At 44.5% G+C, this 27,791-nt stretch overlaps 4 protein-coding genes across 7 annotated transcripts; 2 read left to right on the top strand and 2 right to left on the bottom strand.

Annotated features, from left to right (window-relative positions):
- Positions 1 to 4,064: 4,064 nt before the first annotated feature.
- rexo4 (REX4 homolog, 3'-5' exonuclease) lies at positions 4,065 to 9,312 on the bottom strand. The gene is made up of 8 exons (XM_084475093.1): positions 8,872 to 9,312; positions 8,277 to 8,773; positions 7,542 to 7,691; positions 6,735 to 6,928; positions 6,449 to 6,537; positions 6,232 to 6,306; positions 5,510 to 5,584; positions 4,065 to 4,621 (listed from the first exon to the last, which is right to left on the bottom strand). The coding sequence occupies exons 1-8, from the start codon at positions 9,076 to 9,078 to the stop codon at positions 4,475 to 4,477; spliced, it is 1,434 nt and encodes a 477-aa protein (XP_084331219.1). The 5' UTR covers positions 9,079 to 9,312; the 3' UTR covers positions 4,065 to 4,474.
- Positions 9,313 to 9,583: 271 nt separating this feature from the next.
- On the top strand, positions 9,584 to 13,064 carry pigp (phosphatidylinositol glycan anchor biosynthesis, class P). Of its 3 annotated transcripts, none has more exons than XM_084475539.1 (6): positions 9,584 to 9,623; positions 9,861 to 9,944; positions 10,202 to 10,274; positions 10,612 to 10,730; positions 11,379 to 11,497; positions 12,969 to 13,064. In XM_084475539.1, coding segments are annotated over exons 1-5 (381 nt in total). In that variant the 5' UTR covers positions 9,584 to 9,622; the 3' UTR covers positions 11,483 to 11,497; positions 12,969 to 13,064. The 3 variants fall into 3 exon arrangements, with proteins under 3 accessions (XP_084331665.1, XP_084331666.1, XP_084331664.1); XM_084475540.1 differs by lacking the exon at positions 12,969 to 13,064 and adding an exon at positions 11,775 to 11,906; XM_084475538.1 differs by lacking the exon at positions 12,969 to 13,064 and having other exon boundaries at positions 11,379 to 11,515.
- On the top strand, positions 11,975 to 13,421 carry LOC311355724 (putative nuclease HARBI1). Its single transcript, XM_084475537.1, has 2 exons — positions 11,975 to 12,691; positions 12,966 to 13,421. The coding sequence occupies exons 1-2, from the start codon at positions 11,977 to 11,979 to the stop codon at positions 13,409 to 13,411; spliced, it is 1,161 nt and encodes a 386-aa protein (XP_084331663.1). The 5' UTR covers positions 11,975 to 11,976; the 3' UTR covers positions 13,412 to 13,421.
- A 428-nt stretch (positions 13,422 to 13,849) lies between these two features.
- LOC311355722 (receptor-type tyrosine-protein phosphatase H-like) lies at positions 13,850 to 27,791 on the bottom strand (the record flags this gene model as incomplete). 2 transcript variants are annotated; one of them, XM_084475536.1, is made up of 18 exons in its annotated part: positions 27,633 to 27,791; positions 25,995 to 26,274; positions 25,312 to 25,491; positions 23,767 to 24,033; positions 22,986 to 23,255; positions 22,196 to 22,450; positions 21,581 to 21,808; positions 20,731 to 21,006; positions 20,057 to 20,156; positions 19,763 to 19,804; positions 19,587 to 19,668; positions 19,411 to 19,501; positions 18,734 to 18,810; positions 18,318 to 18,452; positions 17,163 to 17,285; positions 16,837 to 16,997; positions 14,319 to 14,454; positions 13,850 to 13,990 (listed from the first exon to the last, which is right to left on the bottom strand). In XM_084475536.1, exons 1-18 carry the CDS (start codon positions 27,696 to 27,698, stop codon positions 13,850 to 13,852), a joined length of 2,910 nt encoding a protein of 969 aa, XP_084331662.1. In that variant the 5' UTR covers positions 27,699 to 27,791. The 2 variants fall into 2 exon arrangements, with proteins under 2 accessions (XP_084331662.1, XP_084331661.1); XM_084475535.1 differs by having other exon boundaries at positions 25,312 to 25,560.

Consider the following 27,791-nt stretch of genomic DNA (forward strand, 5'->3'; position numbering starts at 1 on the left):
AGTCTCGGCCCCCACCCCACCCCCATGATGACACCTGACCCTTCCCCCTTAAAGTCTGTGTTGCAGGGTTAATTTTTCTTTTTGTTTGTGCAATTTGCTTGCTGGTAATAAACATTTAAACGGTTATCCATTGTATTTTATGTTGTTGGGTATCACAAAACAGAATTTAATACGAAAAAGAAGGTACGATTTTAGCGGTTTGCAATTGATTCTCATTTCCCCCACAATGCATTGCATGACATCACGTTGGGAGACGACAGACTGAAGCCCCATTGAGACCCTTGAGAGTAGAGACCATAGATATATATAGAACACTAGAGCCGTTTCTCAATAGCAAGTACACGAATTACGGACTAGCGGACTTGGAAGTGCGTACTTGGCAAGTACAGACTTCCGAGGACGCGAGTACGCACCTGCAATTGGAACAGCAGTGGACCCAATGACGTCACCAACTCAGCTCTGTTAACTGTGCTTTACGGCCTCATTTCGGCATATACTACTATGTCAATATTTTGAATGAATAGGCCTACATTTTTGTTATATATGTAAAATGTTCCTATATATAGCCTATTATTATAGCTTACATACTAATATTTTAAAACATGGAATGCAAAATGCATCCTGGGACATTTAACGGTCCCAAGTCCACACAAGTCACCTCCGATGCATCCTCGATGGAACGGCCAGTTTAAGAACGCATCAAGAACACTTCCGGGTTTTACAACTGTACTTGACTTGATGCGTACTTTGAATTGGAACAGTACTTGGGCTACGACTGATGATGTTTCACGAGAACGCAAGTACAGACAAAAAACGCGAATTGAGAAACGGCCTATAACAGAGTCTAGAACGTCATCGCAGGCGGCCATATTGTCACAGGAAAGCTTTCTGGTGGTACCTGAGGTACGGTCAGTGATCTGCACAAATGCTAATACTCTTATCTCGCTGAAATCTTGACGGATTTACAAACAGTTTGGTTTCTTACAAAGTACAACTATTTGTAAAGGAAAATCTTGTACCTATTTTAGATTATTCAATTTTTTAGAACATAACATAATTATTCATAAGTATGCAGTGTCATAACTACATCTCTGACATTTATAACAAACCAAACCGTTTGAAAATCAGTTGAAAAAAGTACATGTACCACTACCAACACAATGTTATGGGTGAGCGAGCTAACTGTGGCAAGATGGCCGCCAGTGCGGACGTTCGACTTCATTGGCCAGCTGCATGGACGAGACCGTGTCCCAATTCAGGGGCTGCATCCGAGGACGAAGGACGCGTCCTTCGAAGGTGTGGCCTTCGTAGACCGCGAAGGCCACACCGAAGGCCGAACAAGCATTGTGGAATGGGACAGTCTATCCTACGGAGCATTTCCGGATTGCGTAACCAGTCCTTAACGTCCTTTACCTTGCGTGACCACGCGTCGCTCCTGTCTCCTAGCAACCCTGACAGCTGCAGTTCAAACCGGACGGCAGAGGAGAAATATGGAGCCAGAAATCATAATTTTATTTGTTATGTTTTATCTTTTATTGGAGGAGTGGGAGAAGATTCACCGATAGGTGAAGAGGAAAAGAGGACGTTGGCTTAACGTTAATTAGTTTAACGTTATATGTCTAGTGTTAATGTCATTGAACTTTGACAATAAAGTTACATATTTAAAATGGTATATTATACTCTATATATGGTTCAGTTTTTTCTGTTTTCTGAACAACTTGAAAATATGACTAAGGCCATTACTTTAAGAGGGTGACAATTTTTTTAAATATAAAAGTAAGGTTGGGACCATTTTAAATATGTAACTTTATTGTCAAAGTTCAATGACATTAACGCTGGCATTAACTGTTCAGAAAACAGAAAAAAAAGTTTTTTTCTGTTTTCTGAACAACTTGAAAATATGACTTAGGCCATTACTTTAAGAGGGTGACGAAATGTTTTTACATAGTTTTGTCATTAAATATGTATTCGCTGCAGCTGCCGCTTCCACTCTCTCCGCGCCATTTCTGAAAGAAAAATCCAACGCGCAATGAATCTTGGGATACGTTGGGCCGTGAGAATCCGGGAAACGAAGGCTGCATATCTCGTACGCATTTGAAGGACCCTTCGAAATGGGACAGCACGTGACGCGCCGCTGTGACGTAAGCGGTCTTCAAATGTGTCCTTTGAAGGATGCAGCCCCTGAATTGGGACACGGTGTTCTATACATAGACATCGGTTCTATATATATATATATATATCTATGGTAGAGACCATACATAGATATATATACTGACTAGATATCGCATTCGGCTTCTAAGCATGCGTCCACAATGCCGCCAAGTATTTTTAATTTATTTTTACTAGCATTACCACAAACACACGTTTGACCCGACACGATTGAAGATTTTGTTTAAAAAAAAGGTGTTTTAGAGTGATTTTGACTTAAGCAATCTTACACGAGATGGCGTTCTTAAATGTCATTATTGGTAAGCGAAGCACAGCCCTATGAACGAGGCGCTTGCGCCGAGTTCTGAATTCCTGTTCTTCAATTAAGCAATAAATCACGACAGGCTGTGGTATGTCCTCATTATACCACAGTTAAGGGACGTTGTCCGTCCCGACGCGCAGCGGAGGGATGGCGACCCCCTTAACTGTGGTATAATGACGACATTTCACTGACGTGATCTATTGCTTTTATAAAACGGTTACGTAAGTATGGCGAAATGAAAGTCATAGACACTGTAAATTTTGAAAAAGCGAGAAAGTCGGAAAAGCATTTTTTTTAACAAATACAAAAAAGTAGTCCCTCCTGGCTGCCTGCAAAGTGTACGGCGGTTGATATGCAACACACTGTAGCGTCCTTCCGAGAGAAGGCTAGAGACGGTAGCTTGGTTCACCGGCAATTTGGCCTACTATCGAGTTCACTCACCGTGTGCCTATTGCTTTACAACATTTCCACCCTCTCCAGCAATCAACATGTTTTTAGGCTTCAGTTCAAGTTAGGCGAGCAGTGATACTGAACTCTGTAAACTGAATGGGCGTCATAGCTCAATATACAACAGTTGGGAACCAATCAGATCGCTTGATTTAAGCCACCCGTTTTATAAATGTACTTAAAAAACGGGTGACTTAAATCAAGTGATCCGATTGGTTCCCAACTGTTGTATATTGAGCGTATACACACAGCTATGACACCCGTTCAGCTTACGGAGTTCAGTATCACTCCGCGCCTAACTTGAACTGTTGTTTATTTATATATAAAAGCAATAGCATAGTTCACTGAAGCCGAAAAATATGTTGATTGATGGAGAGGGTGGAAATGTTGTAAAGCAATAGGCACACGGTGAGTGAACTCGATAGTAGGCTAAATTGCCGGCGAACCGAGCTACCGTCTCTAGCCTTCTCTCTGAAGGACGCTACAGTGTGTTGCATATCAACCGCCGTACACTTTGCCGGCAGCCAGGAGGGACTACTTTTTTGTGTTTGTTAAAAAAAATGCTTTTCCGACTTTCTCGCTTTTTCAAAATTGAGGGTGTCTTTGACTTTCATTTCGCCATATTTACGTAACCGTTTTATAAAAGCAATAGATCACTTCAGTCAGTGGTATACGGTCATTATACCACAGTTAAGGGGGTCGCCGTCCCTCCGCTGTGCGTCGGGACGGACAACGCCCCTTAACTGTGGTATAATGACCGTATACCACAGCCTGTCGTGATCTATTGCTTAATTATTTCTTGAAATACCCCTCTGGCCATTGAGATGTTTTAGTTGTTTGTTTTTACATAAACACTTGTATGTGGCCTTTGACAGCTTTAAGACAGCTCTGTACGTATTCCTGTCCTTGTACTGCTGCTACAGCCAAAGGAATTGTGTCCTACAGTTTAAATATTTGAGATAATATAAACAATATGATATTCAAACTTTTGACTGCTTTCTTTAATATAAACATAACACAATACTTTTACTATTACTTTCAGTACTTGAGTAGTACATTTTAAAATAAACTACTTGCAATACTTAAGTACAAAACATTTTGAATACTTTAGTACTTCCACTTAAGTGGGGTGTTTAAAGAACACTTCTACTCAAGTCACTTTTTTGATACAGTACTTTTACTCAAGTCTGGGTCTCTAGTACATTATACATCTCTGTTGAGAACACAGAACACAACCTTTTAGGGGGAACTAATCAAGCAGCTGCTCGGTGTAGATAGGATCTGTTAATGTATATTGTCTGTTATATACATGTTACTTTTAAAACTTGCTGACCTGAAGTCATAAAGCTACACATATAATAATACAGCTATACATTATAATAACATTACAAACTGGAGCCAAGCAGGACTTTTACTTTGGAAGGTTCTCTTGTTTGTGGTATTTTTTCCGGGTCTGTTTCATGTTCATCTCGTCTTTTTCTCTCACAATAAATGGTCCATCTGCTGCGATGGTTTCATGACCAATTGTTTGTCAATGGGGTCCCAGGGGATGTGGGGTCACTTGTCTTTGAAGGGGCGGGGCTTGAGGGCAGAGGGGCGGGGCTTCCTGGCCTCTGCCTTTTCGGCCCGACTGGCTTTGATCTCTGCCTCCCAGTTTTTCTTCACCATCGTGTAGAGCCTCATCGTGGCCTGGGCGTCCTGCACCTAGAGAGAGAGAGAGAGAGAGAATGAACTCCTATCCTGACCACTAACTCACTGAATGCTATACTCTGTTTAGATCATTAGATCAAGTGCGGCCCGCAGAAACATTCCTGGCGGCCCACAAGACATACAGATGTAAGTTAAAAAAAAATTAAAAAAAATTAAAATAATAATTGATTTTTTTTTTTTTTTTTCTGTTCTAAATAAGTTTTTATTCTGAAATGCACACAGGACTGTTATATCCCAAATTCGACTGTATAGGGCAGAGAACCCCAGGGATTATGTGTTAGTTAAAATGTTTCTCAAGGTTTTCTCTAGTTTTGCCTAATTTGTTATTTAAAATGTGTTTATACTGGATGCAGACCAATACATGTAACTGTAGAGATGCAACCTGGTCATTAAAATTATTACAAATGGGATTTTTTTCTGTTTTATTAATTTTTTTTCTTTGGCGGCCCTCAATCAAATTTTGGGCTCCTAAATTGGCCGTCAGCTGTCAAAACTTTGAGAACCCCTGGTTTAGATATTACTATACTATTTATTTTGTGTATATTACTTATTTTTGCATCTTATTTTACTTTTTGTGCTGTGGCAATGTTAATGTGCATTTTCTATGCCAATAAAACCCATTTGAATCTTAATGTGTGTATCAGTTTTAATGTTTAGAGTGTGGACATTGACTGAATGTATATGTGTACATTGTGTAGTATAGGTTATATGTATAGAGAGTATATAGTATAAATAAGTATAGGGTATATAGTATATATGATATAGGAGATCTACATACTGAGGAGTGTTCTCCCTGTTGGACATTATGTGTAGAATGTGTGTGGTATGGAGTATATAGTATAAATAAGTATAGGGTATATAGTATATATGATATATACATACTGAGGAGTGTTCTCCCTGCTGGACCTTGACGTTGAGCACCTCTCTGCACAGAACTTTGAGTGCTGGTCGGGAGCTCTGTAAGGAAACATAACATGGTGAGCCTCCACACATTGAACAGCAGGGGGTGCTGCCGAGTTCAACCCGGCTCAGCCGTTCCCTGTGACTTTAGACCTCATCTAAAGACTGATTGGTGAGAGTGCTTGGTCCAAATGATGTCATTAGTCCAACTGTTGGAGAAAGCGTTTTGTTTTTTTACCAAACAAGCATATGAGGCAGTACTTAAATTAGAAGATAGCAAACATCACAGTTCTGCCTTAACCCTAACCAATGCATCATGGGAAATAGACATTCAAATTATAATTATTATTATTATTATTATGGGTCGGAGTCGGACCAAGTCGGAGGAGGACCAGGGCTGTGTTCCGATATCCATACTTCCATGAGTACACTTGCACGTAGTACACTATCCGCACTCACTAAGTGCGCAGATTTTCAGATGTCAGTGTCGGTCCAAATCGAATACTCCATGGTGCACTACCCGGAAATTACGATCGCGACTGCCGCCGTGGCTCCTCCCCCGCAAAAAACATCCCGCTGTAAACAGTGAACTCTTTACGCATAGTAGCTATAAAAAGCTATAAAAGCTATAAAAGCTACAAAATAACTAAATTAATGAGTGAGTGAGGATAGTATGGATATCGGAACACAGCCCAGGACTTTACCTTAGCTTTCACTCTGAAGGGTTTGTACTTCTGGGTGTCACGGATCTTCTTCTTGGGATGGTCAAGGAAGAGGACCTGAGGGAAGACAGGGATGATTTTATAATTTATTCATTAATCAAAAGTGTGAATGACTGTGAATGAAGTGTGCAGTACCTTCAAGTCATAGGGTATTGTGTGGGCGGTACCTTAAAGTCATAGTGTATTGTGTGAACTGTACCTTTAAGTCGTTGTGTATTGCGTGTCCGACCAGTATCCTTCCCTCCATGATCTCTCCTACCTCCTTCTGGACGGTCTTCATATCCTCACCTGAAACACAACCACCACAACCATCATCATCATCACCACAGTCCTCATTACCTGGTCTGTGTCTGGGATAGGTTAGGGGGTCAAGGTCTACGTCTAGTCTATACGGGTCTAGGTCTACAGTGGCCTGGGTTAGAGGTCACGGGTCTGGGGTCCTGGGTATAGGTTTAGGGTCCAGGGTCCGGGTGTTCAGAACTCACCGTCTTTGACGTCCTCCGGTCGGACTCCGCTGAAGGCCGTGCGGTAGTCGGTCACCTCCTCGGTGGGCTTGACGAAGCGGTCGTAGATCAGCTTCCCGAAGTGGTTGACGATGGAGACCCGGGCCAGGATGCTGTGCTCCCCGTCAGGCCCCACCCCCACCATCTCACAGTCTATTGCCACCGCCCGCGTCAGCCTGCCGTCGCCACGGGGACCACGGAGAGGAGGAGGAGGAGACTCAGTCATGCGACAGCCCATTTAGTGATTGACCGATATACATTCGCCGTTTTTTTTTCCCACCATGAATTACAGACAGACAGTTCAATAAATGTTCCTTTTTTTAAATTGAGACTTTTAACATTTGTTATCATCATTGTGTCATTTTTATGATAGAAATTGAGGGAGTAAAAGCAGTATCGGCTCAAGAAAATCGGCAGCCCGTATCAGACATCGGCTAAGGCTGATGAAAAGAAAATCGGTATCGGCCCTAAAAAATCCATATCGGGCGATCCCTGATGACCACTGAGGTCAGAGCTCGTGTAATACTGCATTTACTGCAATGCATTCCTGCGTGCAGTACATAATAAATGGTAGTATTTATGGCTGTCAACACTGTGGCATGATTTTCTCAGAAGTGTATAATGTATATATTTCATGGATGCCATGTATCTTTATGTTTAGATTGGAATAAAATGTGGCGATGGTCTGAAGTGAACACACGTTTGTGTTTCACTCTAAACAAAAAGAGACCCAGGAACAGACAGGTTCTGCGAGGCAAGGGTCCTAGGAGGCCTGTGGCCGTGTCGCACCCGGTGAAGGCGTGGGTCTTGACCAGCCCATCTTCAGGGTGCTGGGGGGCCTGCTTCTGGACGGTCCTCCTCCTCACCACGTCGGCCGCCTCCTTCCCCACCGCCGCCTCAATGTCATCCGGGTCCACGTCATCAAACCACAGGTCGGCACTGCGGAGAACCCGGGGAACCCGTCAACAACCCGCTGCCAACACGAACATGAACGCGAAAATACAGCAGTTTTGCAACTAAATCAATTGTTCAGGGTTCTTAGATTAACTAGTAGAATTATTCCTACACACCATCGCCTGCATTTGGTCAACTTTACCACATGAATGATTTGGTCAATAAATTAAACACAAACTGCAGAGACTATATTGCGTCCGTTGCCATTTCCAGCAGCATTTCGACAACCTACTGCAAACGTCACACCAAATTAAATTTTGTTTCAGCATAGGCACTAAAGAGCCTGTACAAACTGGTTTGTAACATATGATTCTTCAGGTTAATAAACTGGTTGTATCATACTCAAAACAGAGTTAGAGACATACTAGGGGATGGGTTAGGTCAGAGCATCTTGCAATGTCTAGTGGTAGACATCCTATTGCACACAAATGTCTGCACATGCAGACATGTGCAGACATTTGTGGTTTATTCACAGAACCTTTTTGCAGATAGTCAAACACCCTAACCATTACTAGAGTTTTCTTCCCCTTAAGTCACTTATAACTCATTTGATAGTACAGCTGGCCTTACTCAGTTGGGGGTCCGGGCTCCTGGGCCCCCATCTCCTTCGTGGCTGGCTGGTGTCTGTCTTTCCCTCCCTTGTATTTCCTCTTGGCTGGCTGCTGGTCGTCTCTCCCTTCCTTCGCTTTCTTCTTGGCTGGCTGCTGGTCGTCTCTCCCTTCCTTCGCTTTCCTCTTGGCTGGCTGCTGTTCGTCTCTCCCTTCCTTCGCTTTCCTCTTGGCTGGCTGCTGTTCGTCTCTCCCTTCCTTCGCTTTCCTCTTGACTGGTTTCTGTTCGTCTTTCCCTCCGGTCTCTTTCCTCTTCTTGGTGGATTTATTTCCCCGTTCCTCTGCCGCTGTAACCGTTTCTTTGCTACTCAGTGTTTTAGATTTGGCTACTTTTCCTCCGTTTGTCTGCGAGGATGTGGGACGAGGTTCGCTAGTAACGTTAACCTCTTTGGAAGAGGGTTTCTTGGGCGCATCACTCTTGGTGGTCTGCGTCTTCGGCTCTGGGTTAGCCTTCATGATCTGTAAAGCATTAATCACATTAGAAAGACTGCATGACACATTCATCATTTGGCAGCCAGGAAAACATGATGACAGTAATATAGTGCTAATAAACATACCTCTAATAAAGCCTTCCAGTTTGCTGAGAACTGCTTGGGGTCTGAGGGGGGTGCGATGGGGGCATGGACGGGTTGAGGTCCTCCCTGCTTCTTCCTGCGTGTATCTTTAAAGAAAATCTTCATTTTTTTCTTCTGACCCGGTGCAGCCGGGGCGGGTGTTTTAGCTTTAGCAGCTTTAGCGCTGTTATCTCTAAAGATCACCTTCATTATGGACGAATGGTGAGTTGGTGAGTTTGCGTCGAAACCAAGTTGTTCGAAACCACGCCGCGTCCTGGAAAGTTACACTTGAGCGACGGCCTGTCTAAAGCAAACGTGTTGCTATCCGGTCAGACGGAATATTATTAGTTTTATATATTAATGGAGCCCAGACGAACTGTTAACCTTATCTGATCCGTTTTCATGAGAGATCCTTTAAGGGGTTAGCGGCAGCTCATTCTGCCATGCTGGTCTGTGTACGTCCACGTGTGTAACACCATAATGTGTCCGGAGATAATAACACAAAATACAACTGATATAATTCAGCAGGGTGCAGTAGGGTGCAGTTATAAAAACTGCACCCTACACTAAATAATAATTCATTATTGATTCTAAAATAAAGTTTATATTCAAATTATATTTTCATATTGTGATACGATATTGTTTATATCGTTTTTTGCAACAGACTCCGGAACTATCCTTCTGAACATCCTGCGATCTCGTCCCAACCGGAAGTGTCATCTTTTTCCAAAAAAAGGTCCCAACAAGGAAGTCAAGTATGTATAATTACGAATTGATCTTTATTCTACAATTTAAACATTGATACCGTGAATCTGTCCCATATTTGGCATCGTTAATAACATGTTCATTGGATTTATTTGTGTGGTTACTTGGTTAAGAGACAATGCTGCAGTAGTCAGAGGTTAGATCTGTCAGATCTCAGGAGTGAAGTAATCCAAGTGGAATCAAGGAACAACTAGAACAACTTATTCTCTCTTCATTTGTGTGTGCAGTGATGGTGGAGAATTCTCCGTCTCCTCTCCCTGAGAGAGCTATATACGGCTTTGTGCTTTTCCTCGCCTCTCAGTTTGGATTCTGTAAGTACTTCATTACTCTTAGTCCCCACTAACAACGAGCACTACAACTCCGGTAGCTCTTTATATAATTATACGTATTTTAGAAGGCCTATATTTAACTGCAAGAGCAAAGTCTCACAGCTCTATATATAACTATGTACTTTAGGAAGCAGACCCTAGCCCTGACATAATCTTGACTTCCAAGCAAAGCGGTCTTTCTCAGCAAACCCAAGTCATGTGAATGCATTTTTTTTTTCTGACGTGTGTTCTGTCCCCAGTTCTGTTCTGTTTGTGGGCTTACGTCCCGGCTGAGTGGCTTGCCCTGCTGGGTCTCACCTACTGGCCCCAGAAGTAAGTGAGGAGTTTGAGCCCCAAGTTTGGGCCCTACAGTCAACCTGTAGGCATACCAGAGCAAGATGACAAACTATCCCTACCTGCTCCTTAATGACATGTATCTTATTTCACTGAAAGTCCCTTTGAATAAAAGTGTTTGCTACATTACTACATGTTAAATTATAATAGTTATTAGGTTCTAATGCCATGGCAGCTCTTGTTGATTCCTTTTGTACAAAGCGTTGTGGATCTTCATTGATAAACCCTACAACCGAGTTGGTGAACACACCTGGATAATGTAATGTTGACATGACATGTGACATCACCATGACCTCATCACCTCACCCCTGTGAAGGTACTGGGTGCTGGCGGTGCCGGTGTACCTGCTGGTGGGTCTCGCCGTGTGTGTCCTGGTTCTGTTCGGAGTCAACATGATGTCCACTGCCCCCCTGGACTCCCTGGACAACATCACAGGTTTGTACTGTGATGTATATATAGATGTATATATATATATATATAGATGTAGACATTTTTATATATTTATTAATTTGCTTAATTTTAAATCAAATACTTTATTGATGCATTTTCATACTTGTGATTCTCCTATTTATTATATTTTTTCTGCTGCTTTTTTTTTGTCTTTTGTGAAGCACATTGGGTTGCCTTGCTGTATGAAATGTGCTATATAAATAAATGTACATTTACATTTACTATAGTGCTATAATACTAATGATACAACTACATGATTTCCATCGCTCTCTTGGCTACCTGGACTGTATCACAGTGTGTGTATATCATAGATGTAATTCTACAATACTACAGGGTCCAAAATCAACTTTAAAGCAGGTGTAGTGTGTTCAATTGAGTGGCATCTAGACTTGGCAGAAATTGATTATTATATTCATAACTATGCTTTAATTAGTGTTTTATCCCATGAAATAGTATCAGCCACAAAAAGTTCAATGATGCAAGGACAAGACCCTTAGTTACTACTGATGTTACAATACGATTCTAAGTGTGTGTGTGTGTGTGTGTGTGTGTGTGTGTGTGTGTGTGTGTGTGTGTGTGTGTGTGTGTGTGTGTGTGTGTGTGTGTGTGTGTGTGTGTGTGTGTGTGTGTCAGACCCATACGCCAGACGCCAGCCGCGGCATGAGGGTCCGCAGGGGGGGATCCCCCGACTGGAAGATATTCCCATCAGTGAGGTCAACAGGAAGTTCTTCTTGTGACCCGTAGACCCAAAGGTCGGAATTGTTCTTCACAGCTCTCTCGGGACAAACCAAAGGCACACGCATGATACACACACAATACACAAATAATAACACACACAAATACTAATATGAATTTCACGTTTAATATATTGGTTTCCCATCGGTTTTCCTGCCTATCAGGCGAGTAAACTGATATATTAAACGTGAAATTCATGTTTGTATTACTCTTTTTTTTCTCTAATTTTACGCTCAACAGCGCCTGTTGTTGGATGATGAATGACATGTGGTTACCATCACCATCCACCAACAGGCGCTGTCGGGGCGTTATGTCGCTTAGCAGCAAGATTCCGCTTAAGGTACTTCCTGTTGACTTCCTTATATTTAATTGTATCAGTTCATTCATATAACGCATCCGGTCGAGATCCTATGACATGGCCATGGGTTATCCATGCAAGGATTTTATATCATCTTACGAGGACGGATCTCTGTAAAATATATTTAGTTAAAAGACGATGGCTTTCGCGGCTCCGGTGTGGCTCGCGGTCCAGGAAGGGTTCCTTGGATACGACGATGAGCCTGTACAACCATCCCCGTCTCCCGTTCATCCATCCGCGCTATCTATACAGCTGTCGAGGACTATATTAGACGAGCTGGATGACCAGAGCTTGTTTGAAAGCTTCCACCTGACCAGACCATGCATCTCCTTCCTTCTGGACCTCCTCCAGCGGCGGATAGACCAGGTCAGACAACCGGAGCACACCGCGGAAGGCATGATCCTGCTCGCCTTGAACTTCTACGCCATGGGAAACGTGTCCGCTGATCTCCAGGTCAAAACCGGGGTCCGTAGTTTAGACTCGGCTGGTGTGATCGCTCTAGTCTCAAAGCATCTCTCAGACATGGCGGACCAGTTGATCGCATTCCCGAGGACCCGCAAGGACCAGCAGGACCTCGCCACGGTCAACCATCGGTGCTGTGGGATCCCCCGGTGTCTGGGAGTTCTCGGCACCGCCCACTTCAGGACCCAGGACCATAGCGACGTGGTCCGGTCCCCGCTCTTCCTCAACACGCACGGCTACACGTCGGTGGTTTGCCAGGTGGTGTGCGACCTGGCCGGTTACCTGCTGAACGTGGAGCGGTGTCAGATGGGGAGCAAACCCAACCACGAGCTGTGGATGTCCTCCTCGCTCAAACTCAAGAACGCCATAGCACCGGAATTCTGGCTCGTCGGTAAGCTCTGGAGGAAGGCCTTGGCTTGACTACGCTGTTTATAATGTGTACACTTTATCCGAGGAGAGTTACAAGCGAGGCTGGAAGCAGTCAAAGCCTCAAAAATGTAGTAGCTGAAAATAATGTATGTTGTGGTTTACCTCTGTTGTGTTATTGTTATCGTTAAGTCCATCTGTGTTTATTTGAGTCCAAAGTCAGGAACCATGCAAATAACTGTGGAGCAGAAAGGGTGGTCTCCTTCCTCACCATCACTCCCTTCCTCTTCCTCCTCCAGTAGGGAGGGGCTACGAGCTGAACATCAACCTCCTCCCAGCGTTGGCCCAGCCAGAGAATGAGCACCAGGGGAGCTTCAACATGGCCCACGGCCGAGCGCGGGCCGTTCTGTCGCGCACACTGGGCCGTCTGAAGAGGCGGTTCCGGGTTCTGCAGCTGCTGGGTTCAGTGGACGAGCGGCTGGACGGCAAGCAGCGCGTCATCGAGGCGTGCTGCGTCCTCCACAACCTCGCCAACCAGTTCTCGGTCCCGGCGGCCCCGGGGACCGCCAGGGACCTCCAGCACCCGGCCAAGACCCCCTGGTGTTCCAACGAGCGTCTCGCCATGCCCTGGTCGAAGCTGCTGCAGCTGCTTGCAGACTTCTCGCCGCCGCCGCCGCTGTCCGGGGGACATGTTGGTACGCCGACGGAGAGTGAAGAGGAGGACCCTGCCGCACTAACACACTAGTAGTACACATGCAGACGGACAGACACGGCCGTGCAGACAGGCAAACGGACAGCAGGCAGCCGTGCTGTTGAGGATGTGTCTGAGAATGTTTCTCAAATGAATTGTGAAAAAAAAAGTGTATATTTTATATAGGTGTTGAAACTAAATTGAGTTGTGGTGATCCTGTGGACAACAGGAAAAGCATTAAAGGTTTTGTGTTTTCGTTTAATGAAGCCTGATAGACTCTTGGAGGAACACATAGCATACTCTATAAATTGTGATGGTGGACTCAAACAGCCTTTAATCAAGTCACTGAAAAACATGAAACATTGGAGTATCAAAGTGTCATATAACACAACAGAATTATACACAATAAGGATGATGTATGGAGGATAATTAAAATTGCTGATGAGTATGTTAATTGGATTCACACCGTTGTCCGGTAACTCAAACAATGTTTCAGACGTTGGTATTGCTGTAAGGCATTTGTTGGAGTGCTGTTGCGTTGGCGTAGATCAGGTTCTGGTAGGTGTGCTCGTCCTCCACTTCCCTTCCCTGCATGGCCTCCAGGAGGCAGTGGTGCAGGAACACGTACTGGGACTAACACGGGTTACATGGTTTAGTATTTTATATATATAGTACCAGTTTAACATTAACTTCTTGAATAGAGGGTCAAGTTAAAAGATGTGTATCTTCGTCTAAAGATAAATATATCAACAGGATGCATAGTCAAAAGATACATGACACTTATTGTCAGTTCCTCAATGTAGAGATCAATAGCTTTATTGACAATACATCAGTGTCCAGATGAATAGCTTTATGGACATACCTCCGTCTTAAGATACATAATTGTACTGACTACCTCAGTAAAGATAAATAACTTTATTGACAGTACCTCTGTGTGAAGATAAATAACTATCGACAGTACCTCGGTTTGCACCATGAGGGGCCGGGAGAGTCTCATCTTGTGGACGAATGACGCCACATCAACCACCCCCTCCACCTCCAGCTGCTGCAGAAGCACGTCCAGAGCCACCAGCGTACCGGTCCTTCCAACACCCGCACTATAGGGACATGATATACTCATTATATTAAACATACATTATAAATACCTGCTACCAGGGTACCAGTCCCTCCCACACCCGCACCTAGACACACACATTATATACACGAGGGCTGTGCCGATTTATTGATAATCGTCTTGACAGTCACCGCAAACAAAATCAAATCACTGTGACAACTGCCATCAAGCCAAACATTTACACATCAAACTCCTTCCTCTCCTTTCCTGAAATAATTTACATATGTGCTCATGCTTTGTAACGGCATAACTTTGTTTTCACAAATGTCCACGTTTGTCCAATAGCATCCAACTGCAGCCCTGGAGCTGGGGCCTGTGTTGTGGCAGAGGGGCCTGTGGTGGGTTAGAGGGGGCCTGTGTTGTGTTAGAGGGGGCCTGTGGTGTGGCAGAGGGGCCTGTGTTGTGTTAGAGGGGGCCTGTGGTGTGGCAGAGGGGCCTGTGGTGTGGAGGGGGCAGAGGGGCCTGTGGTGTGTTAGAGGGGGGCCTTTGTTAGAGGGGGCCTGTGTTGTGTTAGAGGGGGCCTGTAAGGTGGTAGATAGGCCTGTGTTGTGTTAGAGGGGGCCTGTGGTGTGGTAGATAGACCTGTGTTGTGTTAGAGGGGGCCTGTGTTGTGTTAGAGGGGGCCTGTGGTGTGGTAGAGGGGGCCTGTGTTAGAGGGGGCCTGTGGTGTGGTAGAGGGGCCTGTGGTGTGTTAGAGGGGGCCTGTGGTGTGGTAGAGGGGCCTGTGGTGTGGTAGAGGGGCCTGTGGTGTGGTAGAGGGTCCTGTGTTGTGTTAGAGGGGCCTGTAGTGTGGTAGAGGGTCCTGTGGTGTGGCAGAGGGGCCTGTAGTGTGGTAGAGGGGCCTCTAGTGTGGTAGAGGGTCCTGTGGTGTGGCAGAGGGGCCTGTAGTGTGGTTTCGATGTCTGGATTCACAGTCGGCCACTAACTGCCCCAGTCAAGTTTTTCAGTGTTAATTTCACTTTCTTGATTTTTCTCCAAAAAGCAGAAAAAAACAGACTTTACGCACGACAGGCCCCAGCTCCGGGGCTGCAGTTGGATGCTACCGACGCATGACTGTTTGTCATGCATGAGCAACTTTCTGTCAAGTCTGTGAAGCGTGCTCACAGACTGCAGACAGTTGGAAAATTGAACGCTCCGCAGACTTCTTGATAGAAAGTTGCTTGCTTAAAGTTCTCCTGCAGATACAAAGAGAAAGATACTGTCTGTGAAACCAAGGGCACGCCAGATGGCCCAAGCTGTCCGCAGAGTTGCAATATTGGTGAGTTCTTCCCCATAAAATACAGTTATTCAGTACCCATCCTCATCCCACGTAAACCTGCACAGACCTTGCCGCTGCCCTCTAATGGCTTTTCAGTGAAAGCATCCTGCTCGTGGACTGCTCGTAGTGACAGGTATAAACATTAACATGTAAAATTGGATAGATGATGTCAGGCAGTGGCCAAAACTTACCGATGAAGGTAATTTATTGACAACATAATGTATTAAGATGTGTATTAATTGATGACAACAATAAAACCTAGCTGTCATTACTAGCTTGCTAATATGTTCACAAGCTTCACAAGTTGCAAATAGCTATTGACCACGACCAGTTGTAGCAGTTGTAGCAGTAAAATACATGTTCTTACAGGTATTAAGGATTATTTTATTAATCGTCTGGCATGCGATGAGCTTCAGAACGCAAACTACAGGGCTCTGATTGAAGGTCAGAATTACATGAGCTCCGGATGGATTGGCCAGATACTACACGCCATCGCAGATGAGCTCATCAAATTAAAAGGTGTCGTGAGGTTTTCACAGGCAGTGAACTCGTACCATAATGTGTCAGTAACCATACAGAGAGAAGATGGCAAAATTCTAGAAGTAGTGTGTGACTGCGTGGCCGGCCGAGGGAAGTGTTGTAGCCATACAGAAGGACTACTGTACAAAATTAAAGCTGCAACAGCAAGAGGGTTCACAGGCCTGGCCTGCACAGACACAGCATGTGACTTTTCATACTGTTACAGCCGACCACACAACATGTTCTTCCCGGCATAATTGAACAGCTAACGTACTAAAAAAACTGAAGAAAAACATTTTGCATCTGCAACAACCGCCTACGGCACCAACACGCTACTTCCTTAGCAAAACACAGCAAGTCACGTGATTTCCAGCACCTCAGAAATGGCGGCACTGCTAAACTTCCTATTTCGCCGGATTAGTGTATACTACATTATATATAATGTACCTGCTACCAGCACACCTGTACAGTCTACATGTGCACTATATATAGATACAACTATATTTATGTGCATACATACATACACTACATGTGCGTGTGTATGTACAGCAGTACGCGTGTCTGTGTGTGTGTGTGTGTATGTGTTACCTGCAGTGCACCAGGGTGGGAAACCCGCCCCCCTCCTGCTCCATATGTTGCCGGAGCAATTCCCGGAACTGGAGCAGCGGCCAGGTGCCCTCGGGCACGCCGTGGTCGGGCCATGCCCGGAAGTGGAAGTGTTGGACGGAGCGCTGCTCAGAAGTGGCCCTCTGGGGGGGGGGGGGGGGGGGGGGGGATTGTTTGTACACAGGTGTAGTGCACAACACATGTTATCGACGGGGTGGAAGTATAAATGTAGGCAGCTCTGCATAGATACACATCGATAACTGCACATTCAGATCTATAGGTGCACATGTGATGTGAGGTTGTCTTACGTTTTTGACGGTGAAGCTTCGTATGGTCCAGTTAGGCTGAGTCTGCTCTGAGATGCTGGTGACCAGGAGGTCTCCGTACAGACAGGGAGTGTAGTCCAGAGGCCAGTACTGCTCACACTTAGCCTGGAGACACAGGACGGGTTAACTAGATCTGTTCTATAGTTGGTTGAGGTTAACTAGATCTATTCTCTAGTTGGTTGGGGTGGCAAGGCAAGGCAAGGCAACTTTATTTATATAGCACTTTTCATACACAAGGCAGACTCAAAGTGCTTCACATATAAACATTGTCATACAATAAAAGAAAATAATAGATACGTAAAAAATAAAACAGATAGAAAATAAAGGCAAAGTTTAAAAAAAAACATTTTAGAAAGTGAGAAAATAAAGGCAAAGTTACTAATAAAATAAAAAATAGAAGCATTGTAGATTTAAGATTTAGCAGAAAGCTAAAGCAAACATAAAAGTCTTCAGTCTTGTTTTAAAAGCTGTCAGAGTTGGGGCAAGTCTTAAATCCTCAGGGAGTTTATTTCATTTATTTGTTGCATAGTAACTAAATCCTGCTTCCCCATGTTTCGTGTTGACTCTGGGGATAATTAACAAATTGGTCTCAGAGGATCTTAGTGGCCTAGAAGGCTTATGTAGTGGAAGCATATCAGTTAAATATTTTGGCCCTAGACCATGTAGGGATTTATAGGTTAGCAACATGATTTTAAAATCAATTCTCTGACATACAGGGAGCCAACGTAACAATTTAAGAATTGGTGTAATATGTAATTAACTAGATCTATCTCTAGTTGGTTGGGGTTAACTAGATGTATTCTCTAGTTGGTTAAAGTTGACTAGATATATTCGATACCTCATACAGGTTAGTTAGTTCAGGTTGACTAGATGTATTCTCTAGTTGGTTAGGGTTAACCAGCTATATTAACTACCTCTAATATATAGCTGGTAAGGGTTGGTAGCTGGTAAGGTTTAACTAGCTCCATTCTGAAGTTGGTTAAGGTTAGTTAGTAAGGGTTTACTACCCCAATTCTCGAGTTGGTTAAGGTAAACTAGCTGTCTGAGATTCAAATAAACAACCACACACGCCTGTGATCTCATGAACCGGATTGGTTGGTCTACAGTTCATTAGTGAGGACATCGCCCAACACTCACCCTGCCTCCCTCGATGCAGTTGGTTACCATGGCGATGGCCCTCACCCCTTGCTCCCAGACCATCCTCCAGAAGTCGTCCAGGGTCCCGGCCAGGGGACCCTGTGCCGCAATGTACTCTTTGCTGCCACTGTAACCCTGGCAACACCCAAACACACCTCACTTTCCCATCCTCATCCAATCACTGTACGTCCAGAACAGCTGTTCCCAGACGTTGCCTCGACCCACCTGTGGCGGTTCTGGCCCTGGTTCCACATACAGTATGTACAATGTACATACTGTGTACATTGTCATTACCATGTTAAAAAGTGAGATCAATATTATCTTAATGCCCTTTGGTCCAGTGGTCCAACATGCTAATGTTCAAATGAAACAGAAAAAGTCACGTAGGCATTGGTCAGAAAGAGAAGTAGGATTACCGGCAGGTAGCTGGCATTGATGTAGTCTGAGTTCTCCTGCTCGATCTGCGGGGAGAGTTTCACACGGCACCAGTCATCTAGAACATGAGACCACAGGTGAGTGGAACCAAAGACCAGCAGTTTACTATAACAAGGAGTTTAATGTTCAGTTCAACTACAGACCAGAGATGACCTTAAACTAATAGTTCAAGTTTAGTTTAACTACACACCAGCGATTACCTTAAATAACAGGTCACTAAATGAACTACAGCTTGAGCAGATAAACCAGATGAACTTTGGCCCTACTAGTGATCTTTACTCCTCCAGGCAGTAACAGACTGAGACAAATATTCAGTCCTGGCATTTAACGGATTGGATTGCCCAACTGTTTATCTTACACCTAATTATTATGGGCCACATACCACAGACCTACTAGTGAACGTAAGTCCTACAGTTGAACTTTGACTTACAGGTTAACTTAAGTCTGACTGGTGAACTTAAAACCTACATGTGAACTTTAGAGATACAGGTGAACTTTAGATCTACATCTGAACTTAAGTCGTACAGGGGAACTTCAGACATACAGGCAAACTGAAGACCTACGTGTGAACTGAAGACCTGCGGGTGAACTGTAGAACTACAGGAGAACTGTAGACCAACAGAATAACTAAAGTCCTACAGGTGAACTTAAGACCTACACGGCAGCACATTGGTGAAGCGGTTCTTGGCCTTGTTGTCTGGGATGATGGCTGCCTTGCAGGTCTGCTCCATACCGACAGGGATGAAGTTCTGCAGGGGAACAGACCATAATATATAACCGGGTTAGGGTGAGGCTGAGGTTCCCAGAGTCCTGGGTCTACTTGTTGATGTTTACCTCATACTCCTCGCTGAAACCCCAGTTATCGTCCTGGCTCATCTGCTTGACATGGTCCTCAAACAGATCCGCTGGGATAGGCCTGGAAACAGCACAACAGCTGGTTTACACTTGCAGGTGGCTGGGAGAAAACAAGGTGGACAGGTGTGTACAGGTGGAGACACAGCTATACCTACTTGTAGGTGTCAGAAGGTGTGGCCCAGCCCGCAAAGTCAGGCCTGTATATGTGGTAAGGAACGAGAAGAGAATGGTTTTACTCCGAGAGGTCATTAGAGAGTCCTATTAACTACATGAGGGGATGTGGTCTATAGACCTACCTGAGGGTATGGTTTAACTGTGAGGGGATGTAGTCTATAGACCTATCTGAGAGAATGGGCCATTTAGGGAGGGGCTGTGGTCTACCCAATGGAAGGGGGAGGGTGGGGGGGGGTCTACTGATCTGGCGAGGGGGGGCATGGCCTAACACTTACCGACGGATGGGCTTTGGTCTTCTCCGCCTATAGAAGTACACGACCAGAGCTACCAGGAGGAGTACGATCAACACAGCCGCCACAGATCCACCAATGACCCCTACAGGGAGTAAGCACACAGGTTATGAGAGTACATTGTAGACTATCGTGGCTAGTGAAGCTGTAAGAAGCTACACGTTATACATGAAGGGATCCTGTCTGGATATGTGAGGGAGAGCACTGGGTGAACATAGACATCAGATGTGGGAAGAGGTAGGCCCAGGTGACAGGATGTATTTCTATATTTTATCTATGAGGGTGTCTATTAGCGATCGACGGATATATCAGCCGATATTTGCGTTTTTTACGTGTATCGGCATCGGCCGATGCACGTACTCGCCGATTAATTATATTTATTTGTTTTTTCGGCATGATTTACAGATGGACAGTTCAATAAATGTTCCTTCTTTAAATTGAGACTTAAACATTTGTTATCATCATTGCGTCATTTTTAAGATGTAAATTGATGGCGCAAAAGCAGTATCGGCTCCAAATATTGGCTCGAGAAAATCGGCATCAGCGTATCGGTCATCAGCTAAGGCTGATGACCGATGGTATGGTACCGATACCGAGGTAATCGGTATCGGCACCGGGCGTAAAAAATCCATATGGGACGATCCCTAGTGTCTATATACCTCCGGCACCTCCGGCACCTCCGACTGTATGACAGTCCATGATTTGGACGGCGCTCTTCAGGTGTCCAGAGAGGAGGCGGGTGGCGATCTGGTAGGTCCTGGCCGGCTGGAGCCCCTCCAGGGTGGTTTGGAGCTTCCCATCCAGGTCAGGCACCACCAGCGTTATCCCCGTCACATTCACCTCCACGCCCGTCCACACGCCCGCCGGCAGGGCCCAGCGCAGCACAATGGTGTCTGCCGTCTCGTTGTCACACTGGGCTCTAATATCTGGAGGAGCTGGAAAGCGGTCAGAACCAGTTAGCACCAGCTAGAGTCGGTAAAAGTCAAAAATCAAGACCATTCAGAACTTGTAAGTCAAAAGCAGTATGCACCACCAGTCAAACCAGTTGAAACCCATTCAAGACCAGTTGCTTTCACCCTCAGCCAACACGGATGAATATTATATGTAGTATGTAGTATATCAGTATTATATTATATAGTATATCAGTGTTTTTTTTTCTGTTGAATGATATAAAGTGACATGTATCTCTGTGGAGGGAGAAGTGTGCATATGGGCATTCATAAGTTACCCCAGACCACTGAGTAGGAAGTTAGTATGTTTATGGCTATTAATAGTAGTATCCCTGTATCTCTGAGTAGGAAGTTAGTATGTTTATGGCTATTAGCGGTAAACCCGTAGCTCTGAATAGGAAGTTAGTATGTTTATGGCTATTAGCCGTAACACTGTAGCTCTGAATAGGAAGTTAGTATGTTTATGGCTATTAGCCGTAACACTGTATCTCTGAGCAGGAAGTTAGTGTGTTTATGGCTATTAGCCGTAACACTGTAGCTCTGAATTTGGTGGACTCACGTAGGGTGAGCTTGTGCCCACACTGCAGGAGCGTCCTGTAGTTTACCGACAGGAAGTAGGTGGCCCCAGGGTAGAGACCAGTGAGCAATACACTGTCTGGAGGGTCCGGTCTGGCGTTGTGGGGCTCTGATCCGTTACGTTGAGCCGAGACGTCTGTGAATTCTCCCACGATGGAGGCTTGGATGGTGGAGTTGGTGACCCGCCACCCCACAGCAGAACAGTTTATGGCTAAAACAAACAAATCATTCTTTATTACAGTCAGGTTATGATACAATGGCTACGCGTTATCAAGATATATTGTAGGCTATTGGTGGCTAGTAAAGTAAGGTTCTCATCCCTTCTCTCATCCGTACTCTTTCACACTGTAATCTCATTCTCATAGCCACACATATGGGAATGAGATTACTGTGTGAATGAGTACTATATGGATGAGAACTCTGAGACTCTGAGAATACTGTGTGGATGAGTATTTTGTGACGGAGAGTACTGTGTGGATGAGTACTATGTGAATGTGAGTACTATCAGAGGTTGATTACTTTGCGAGGGCGTGCTATGTGAGTGATAGTACTATTCTGATGACTACTACTGTATGTAGATGTGTATTGTGTGTCTTACTGGTGACGGTGTTGTCGTAGTAGGTGGAGCTGTTCACTCTCTGGTAGGAGGCGGTGATGCTGTAGTTGTAGAGCGTCCCCTCCTGTAGGGAGGAGACCTTGTGAGAGACCTGGCCCGACCCGGGCTCTGTCGGGACGGGGCTGAAGGTCTGATCACCGAAGAGGAGGAGGTAGCTGGAGTCACCATCCCTGCTCCAGATCAGCTCCACCTCACTCAGCTTCCGCCTCACGGTCACCATGGTTACCGCTAGTGGAGCTGGGGACGAAAGAGTTATACCACACACAGTCGCTATGTCAGGTCGTGTCCTCGATCACCATGTCGCCTTGTAACCATGATGATGGAATTAACTACTAGGGGGGAGCTTGAGTGTAACCATGGCAATGTAGTCAGCTCCCACTGTGTAACCATGGTGATTAAGTCAACTCCCAGTGTGAATCCATGGCAAGGAAGTTAACTCCCACTGTGTAACCATGGCGATGAGGGTATCTGTGTCAACATGGTGATGAAGGTAACTGCATTACCATTGTGATAAGCTTAAGTACCACTGTGTCACCATGGAGATGAAGGTGATAACCACTGAAGTTAATAACCATGGTGATGAAGGTATCTGGGTTACCATGGTGATAAGGTTAACTACCACTGTGTTACCATGGAGATTAAGGTATTTGGGTTACCATTGTGATAAGGTTAACTACCACTGTGTTACCATGGTGATTAGTGTATCTGGGTTACCATGGTGATGAAGGTATCTGTGTCACCATGAGGATAGACACTACAAGCAGTGGTTTACCGGTGGCTGCGGGGACGGAGGTTCCAGAGCTGCTGACGTTCTCCAGCCGGCTGTAGACGGTGAACGTGTAGGAGGTGGCCGAACGCAGAGGCGATGCCGTGTAGCTGACCTGCTCCGCCTGCGCCCCCACCGTGCTGCTGCTGCTGCTGCTCCCGCCGCCGTCTCTGTACTCCACCAGGTAGGTGGTGACGTTCTGCACCGCCATCCACAGCAGACGTATGCTACTGGAGTTCTGGTCCACCACCCACACACGATCTATACTTTCAGGAGCTGAGGAACCAGACCATGATGATGATGATGATGATGATGATGATGACGAAGACGACAATGATGATGATGATGTTGATGATGTTGATGATGATGATGAGAAAAATAGAAGAGGAAGAAGATCCAGTATTTAATTTTAAGGTAAACAGAGGAACACAGGGTTTAACTGAAATATTACTTGCTTAAGTCAAGGCAACCGGCAACTGTCAAACATACTAAAATGTAAAGCCTGTACACCTATAAACCATAAGAAACACGGCATCAAATCTAGACCAATCTACACCATGGGAAACCTATACACAGCACTACCATTTAGAAAAAGAAATGCAATAAAAAATCCAAAAGAGAGTAAGGTATATACAGTATGTGAATGAACAACAGCAACATATAGAATGGACATATGATTTTGTATTGACCACAGACATAAGTAGACCACTCATGATGAACAGGACTAGCATCAGTAGCGTGTCCTTCTAACCTCTACATGTCCCTCATGGATATGAAGATGTCTCACCAGTAAGAGCCCTGATGCTGACCCCAGAGCTTGTGAACGCCTGCTCGTTCGTGTAGAGGGTGAAATTGTACCACCTGGCTGGTTCCAGATCTTCCACAGTGTAGTTCATGATCCCAGCAGGACCTCCTATTATGTTAGTACTGTTCTCCTCAAACTGCAGAGTGTAGTTGAAGCTGCTGAGGGTGTAGTTCGCTGGCATGCTCCATTGCAGCGTGATGTTCCTCTCCGTTTGGTGCACGGCTTTGAAGTGCTCTGCATTTGGAGGAGCTGAGAGAGAACCAGGCAGTTAATAAATACAGTCAGTCAACATTAGTTAGTCAGTCAACAATAGTTAGTTAGTCAATAGTTACAGTCAGTATACCGATATCACAGTTAGTCACTCAATAGTTAGTCGGTCAACAATAGTTAGTTAGTCAATAGCACAGTCAGTAGCCATAGTTAGTCAGTCAATAGTTAGACAGTCAATAATAGTTGCAGTCCATCAATGAATACAGTCAGTCAATAATAGTTACAGTCAGTCCACAAGTAAGGGATAATCACCGAGAGGCAGGGCAATAAACAGTTTGGTTTACCAAAGCCGTCCACTAGCCGGGCATATCAAACTGTTTATTGCCCTGCCTTGAGGTGATTATCCCGTTTATTCTACTTCTTGCTTGCCAACATAATAAAACAATTCAAATACTTAAATAATTCTGCTTTTTATTATTCGTATTGCATGCTTATTAAATGTATACTCTGTTTGAGTTCATCTCCCTCAAAAAGTAGTCCCCTTTAGAACTACGGTGAATAACGTTAGCTCAGCTGTAACTTATTAGTTTCTATAGCAACCACACAAGGCTGCATCTGATCACTAGTTTAATAACATAGTTCCTACATTGTATCAAGTCAGCTTTAATTACGATCGATCAAACATGCATTCCTTATTCCAAATCTTTTTTATTTGCAATAAATTGATAACAAAATTATTGCGATTCAGGCGATTTATGTGTATTAAACTGGACATTCCCATTGATGGTAAAATGAGACATAGAGAAGGGCATAGGGAAATTCATGGCAACGGGGTGTCCAGGGAGAGAGCTGTGGATTCACGCAGCAGTTTCAGGTCAGCCTCGGTGACGTGGGGATGGCGTTTCGCCTTGTCGTGGCCATTCTTTCGATGGGTTTTCATGATGGATTTGAACACCCTGTTGCTGGTGGTAAACTCACTGTCCGCATATAAATTGAACCTTGAGAAATAACGGTTCAGTGAGGCTCTGATGCCGGTCATCGTTGCGCATATTGATCTACTATTTGATGACGCTGTGCTCAGTCAGCGGGCAACCTGCCGGGTTAATGCCCTCCTCCCAGCCAATCAGAATCAAGCATTCTTAAACGAAGTAGAATAATAGTTAGTTAGTTAACAGTTACAGTCAATATACCATAGTTAGTCAGTCAATAGTTAGACAGTCATCAATAGTTGCAGTCAGTCAATAAATACAGTCAGTCAACAACAGTTAGTCACAACAGGCCAAATTAAATAAAGTCAATCATAGAAATTAGAATTACTTGGAGTTGGAGTTGTTGGTGTGTTTGTTGTGGACACCAGCGTTGTTTCCGTGGTTTCAGACATTGTGGGCAGCTCCGTGGTCACAGACGTCGGGGAATCTGGCATTGTTGTCATGGAAACTGTTGGTGTAGATGAGGTAGAGGGTGCCTGGGTTCCCGTGGAGACTGACGATCTAGGGACTGATAGCAGAGTGGGTGTAGGCGTTGCCACGGAGACTGAAGATGTAGAGGCTGTGGGGCTGCCGGTCACTGGCGGTCATACAGTCAGTCAACATTAGTTAGTCAGTCAACAATAGTTAGTTAGTCATTAGTTACAGTCAGTATACCGGTATCACAGTTAGTCACTCAATAGTTAGTCGGTCAACAATAGTTAGTTAGTCAATAGCACAGTCAGTATACCATAGTTAGTCAGTCAATAGTTAGACAGTCAACAATAGTTGCAGTCCATCAATGAATACAGTCAGTCAATAATAGTTACAGTCAGTCACCAATAGTTAGTTAGTCAATAGTTAGTCAGTCAACAATAGTTAGTTAGTCAATAGCACAGTCAGTATACCATAGTTAGTCAGTCAATAGTTAGACAGTCATCAATAGTTGCAGTCAGTCAATAAATATAGTCAGTCAACAACAGTTCGTCACAACAGGCCAAATTAAATAAAGTCAATCATAGATATTAGAATTACTTGGAGTTGGAGTTGTTGGTGTGTTTGTTGTGGACACCAGTGTTGTTTCTGTGGTTTCAGACGTTGTGGGCAGCTCCGCCAGCTTCGGGGAAGCTGGCGTTGTTGTCATGGAAACTGTAGATGAGGTAGAGGGTGCCTGGGTTCCCGTGGAGACTGACGATCTAGGGACTGATAGCAGAGTGGGTGTAGGCGTTGCCACGGAGACTGACGATGTAGAGGCTGTGGGGCTGCTGGTCACTGGCAGGGTACCGGATGTGGGGGTTGTGGTGAGACCATTGACCTTATAAAGCACAGAGAATGGAAGTTCAGTGGTGGTGAACTTGTCCTTATGGAGGACAGAGTAAAGAGGATGTAGTGTGGTGGTAAAAATGAACCGTATAGCAACAGAGGATGTAGAGTAGTGGTAAAAAAGAACCTCATAAAGGAACAGAGTGGGGGTAAACATTAACTGTCAGAAGGAACCGAGGAGTGGTGGGGAACATGAACCATATATAGGAACAGAGAACAGAGGATGAAGAGGTTCAGTTCACACCTGGCATTAGAATGTGACTCCACAAGTGTCTTGGGTCACTGATTTCACTTCCTCTCTCGATGCAAATAAACACGTACATAAGAGACCGGATCTCAATGCGACCTCAATGGGTATTGGGTGGCACTCACACCTCTACCTCGAACTGTCTACAATATGCACGTTAATGCCTGGTGTGAACAAGGCCAGAGAATGGTGGGGAACATGAATGTTGATTTAATGAATCTGCCACCCCAGCATTTCTGCTTTTCTCCTTGTAGTTTCACCATCAGCAATCATGTGACTCTGAGTCTAGTTAGAAACTTGATGGAATTTCAACTACTGAGAAATAAATAGAGCAACTTCTCCTTTACCAAGAACCGTGGCTTCATAATAAACCACCATTTTCTTCTACTATGAGAAACATTGAGCATAAACTGTTACATGGGTTACTCATTAATCCATAATCCATAATCTATAGAAATGTTGACTATGTAGACGGGTTCATAATTTTAGCAACTACATATCAAGAAAATATAAAATAATATAAAATACTTATTGAAAGCAAGGGTGTTTTATTAGTAGATTATTAGTATGATGAGTATATAATGTATGTGTGTGTGTTAATCAGGACTGCGCAGTTGTAAAGGGGATATAAGGACTTTCTAATCTAGTTTCTAAACTACTTCCTGTCTCAGACCACAGTGGCCATCTCGGACAACAATTTTTTTAGAATAACTTCATATGCCTAAATAGTACATATCTAATATCTACTTTACAATGTGTTTTTTAACAATGTCTTGCGTTCTTCTAGAAACTAGTTCCTCTAATCTAGAAACTTTACCTTGAACTTTTAACACACACACACACACACACCGCCATGTTTGTGAGTGAGTGAGTGAGTCAGTGTGTGTGTGTGTGTGTGTGTGTGTATCTACAGTATGTGTGTGTTTGTGAGTATTAGTTAGTGATTGATTGTATGTGTGTGTGTGTGTGTGTGTGTGTGTGTGTGTGTGTGTGTGTGTGTGTGTGTGTGTGTGTGTGTGTGTGTGTGTGTGTGTGTGTGTGTGTGCGTGCGTGCGTGCGTGCGTGCGTGCGTGCGTGCGTGCGTGTGTGTGTATAAGACTCACCATGGTGGAGCTCATACAGAGCAACAGCAGCCCCTCAGCACCACCCCACCTCCTGCTGGGGAACATCTCCAGTCTGCTGGGCCTCCTTTAGGGCCTCCAGTGGGGTCCTACAGGTTAGCTCCTCATAGCGTGTGTAATGAAGCTGCAGTCCGATTTGAG

The sequence above is a fragment of the Micromesistius poutassou genome (assembly GCF_964030765.1).
Source record: "Micromesistius poutassou genome assembly, chromosome: 11".
Classification (NCBI taxonomy): Eukaryota; Metazoa; Chordata; class Actinopteri; order Gadiformes; family Gadidae; genus Micromesistius; species Micromesistius poutassou.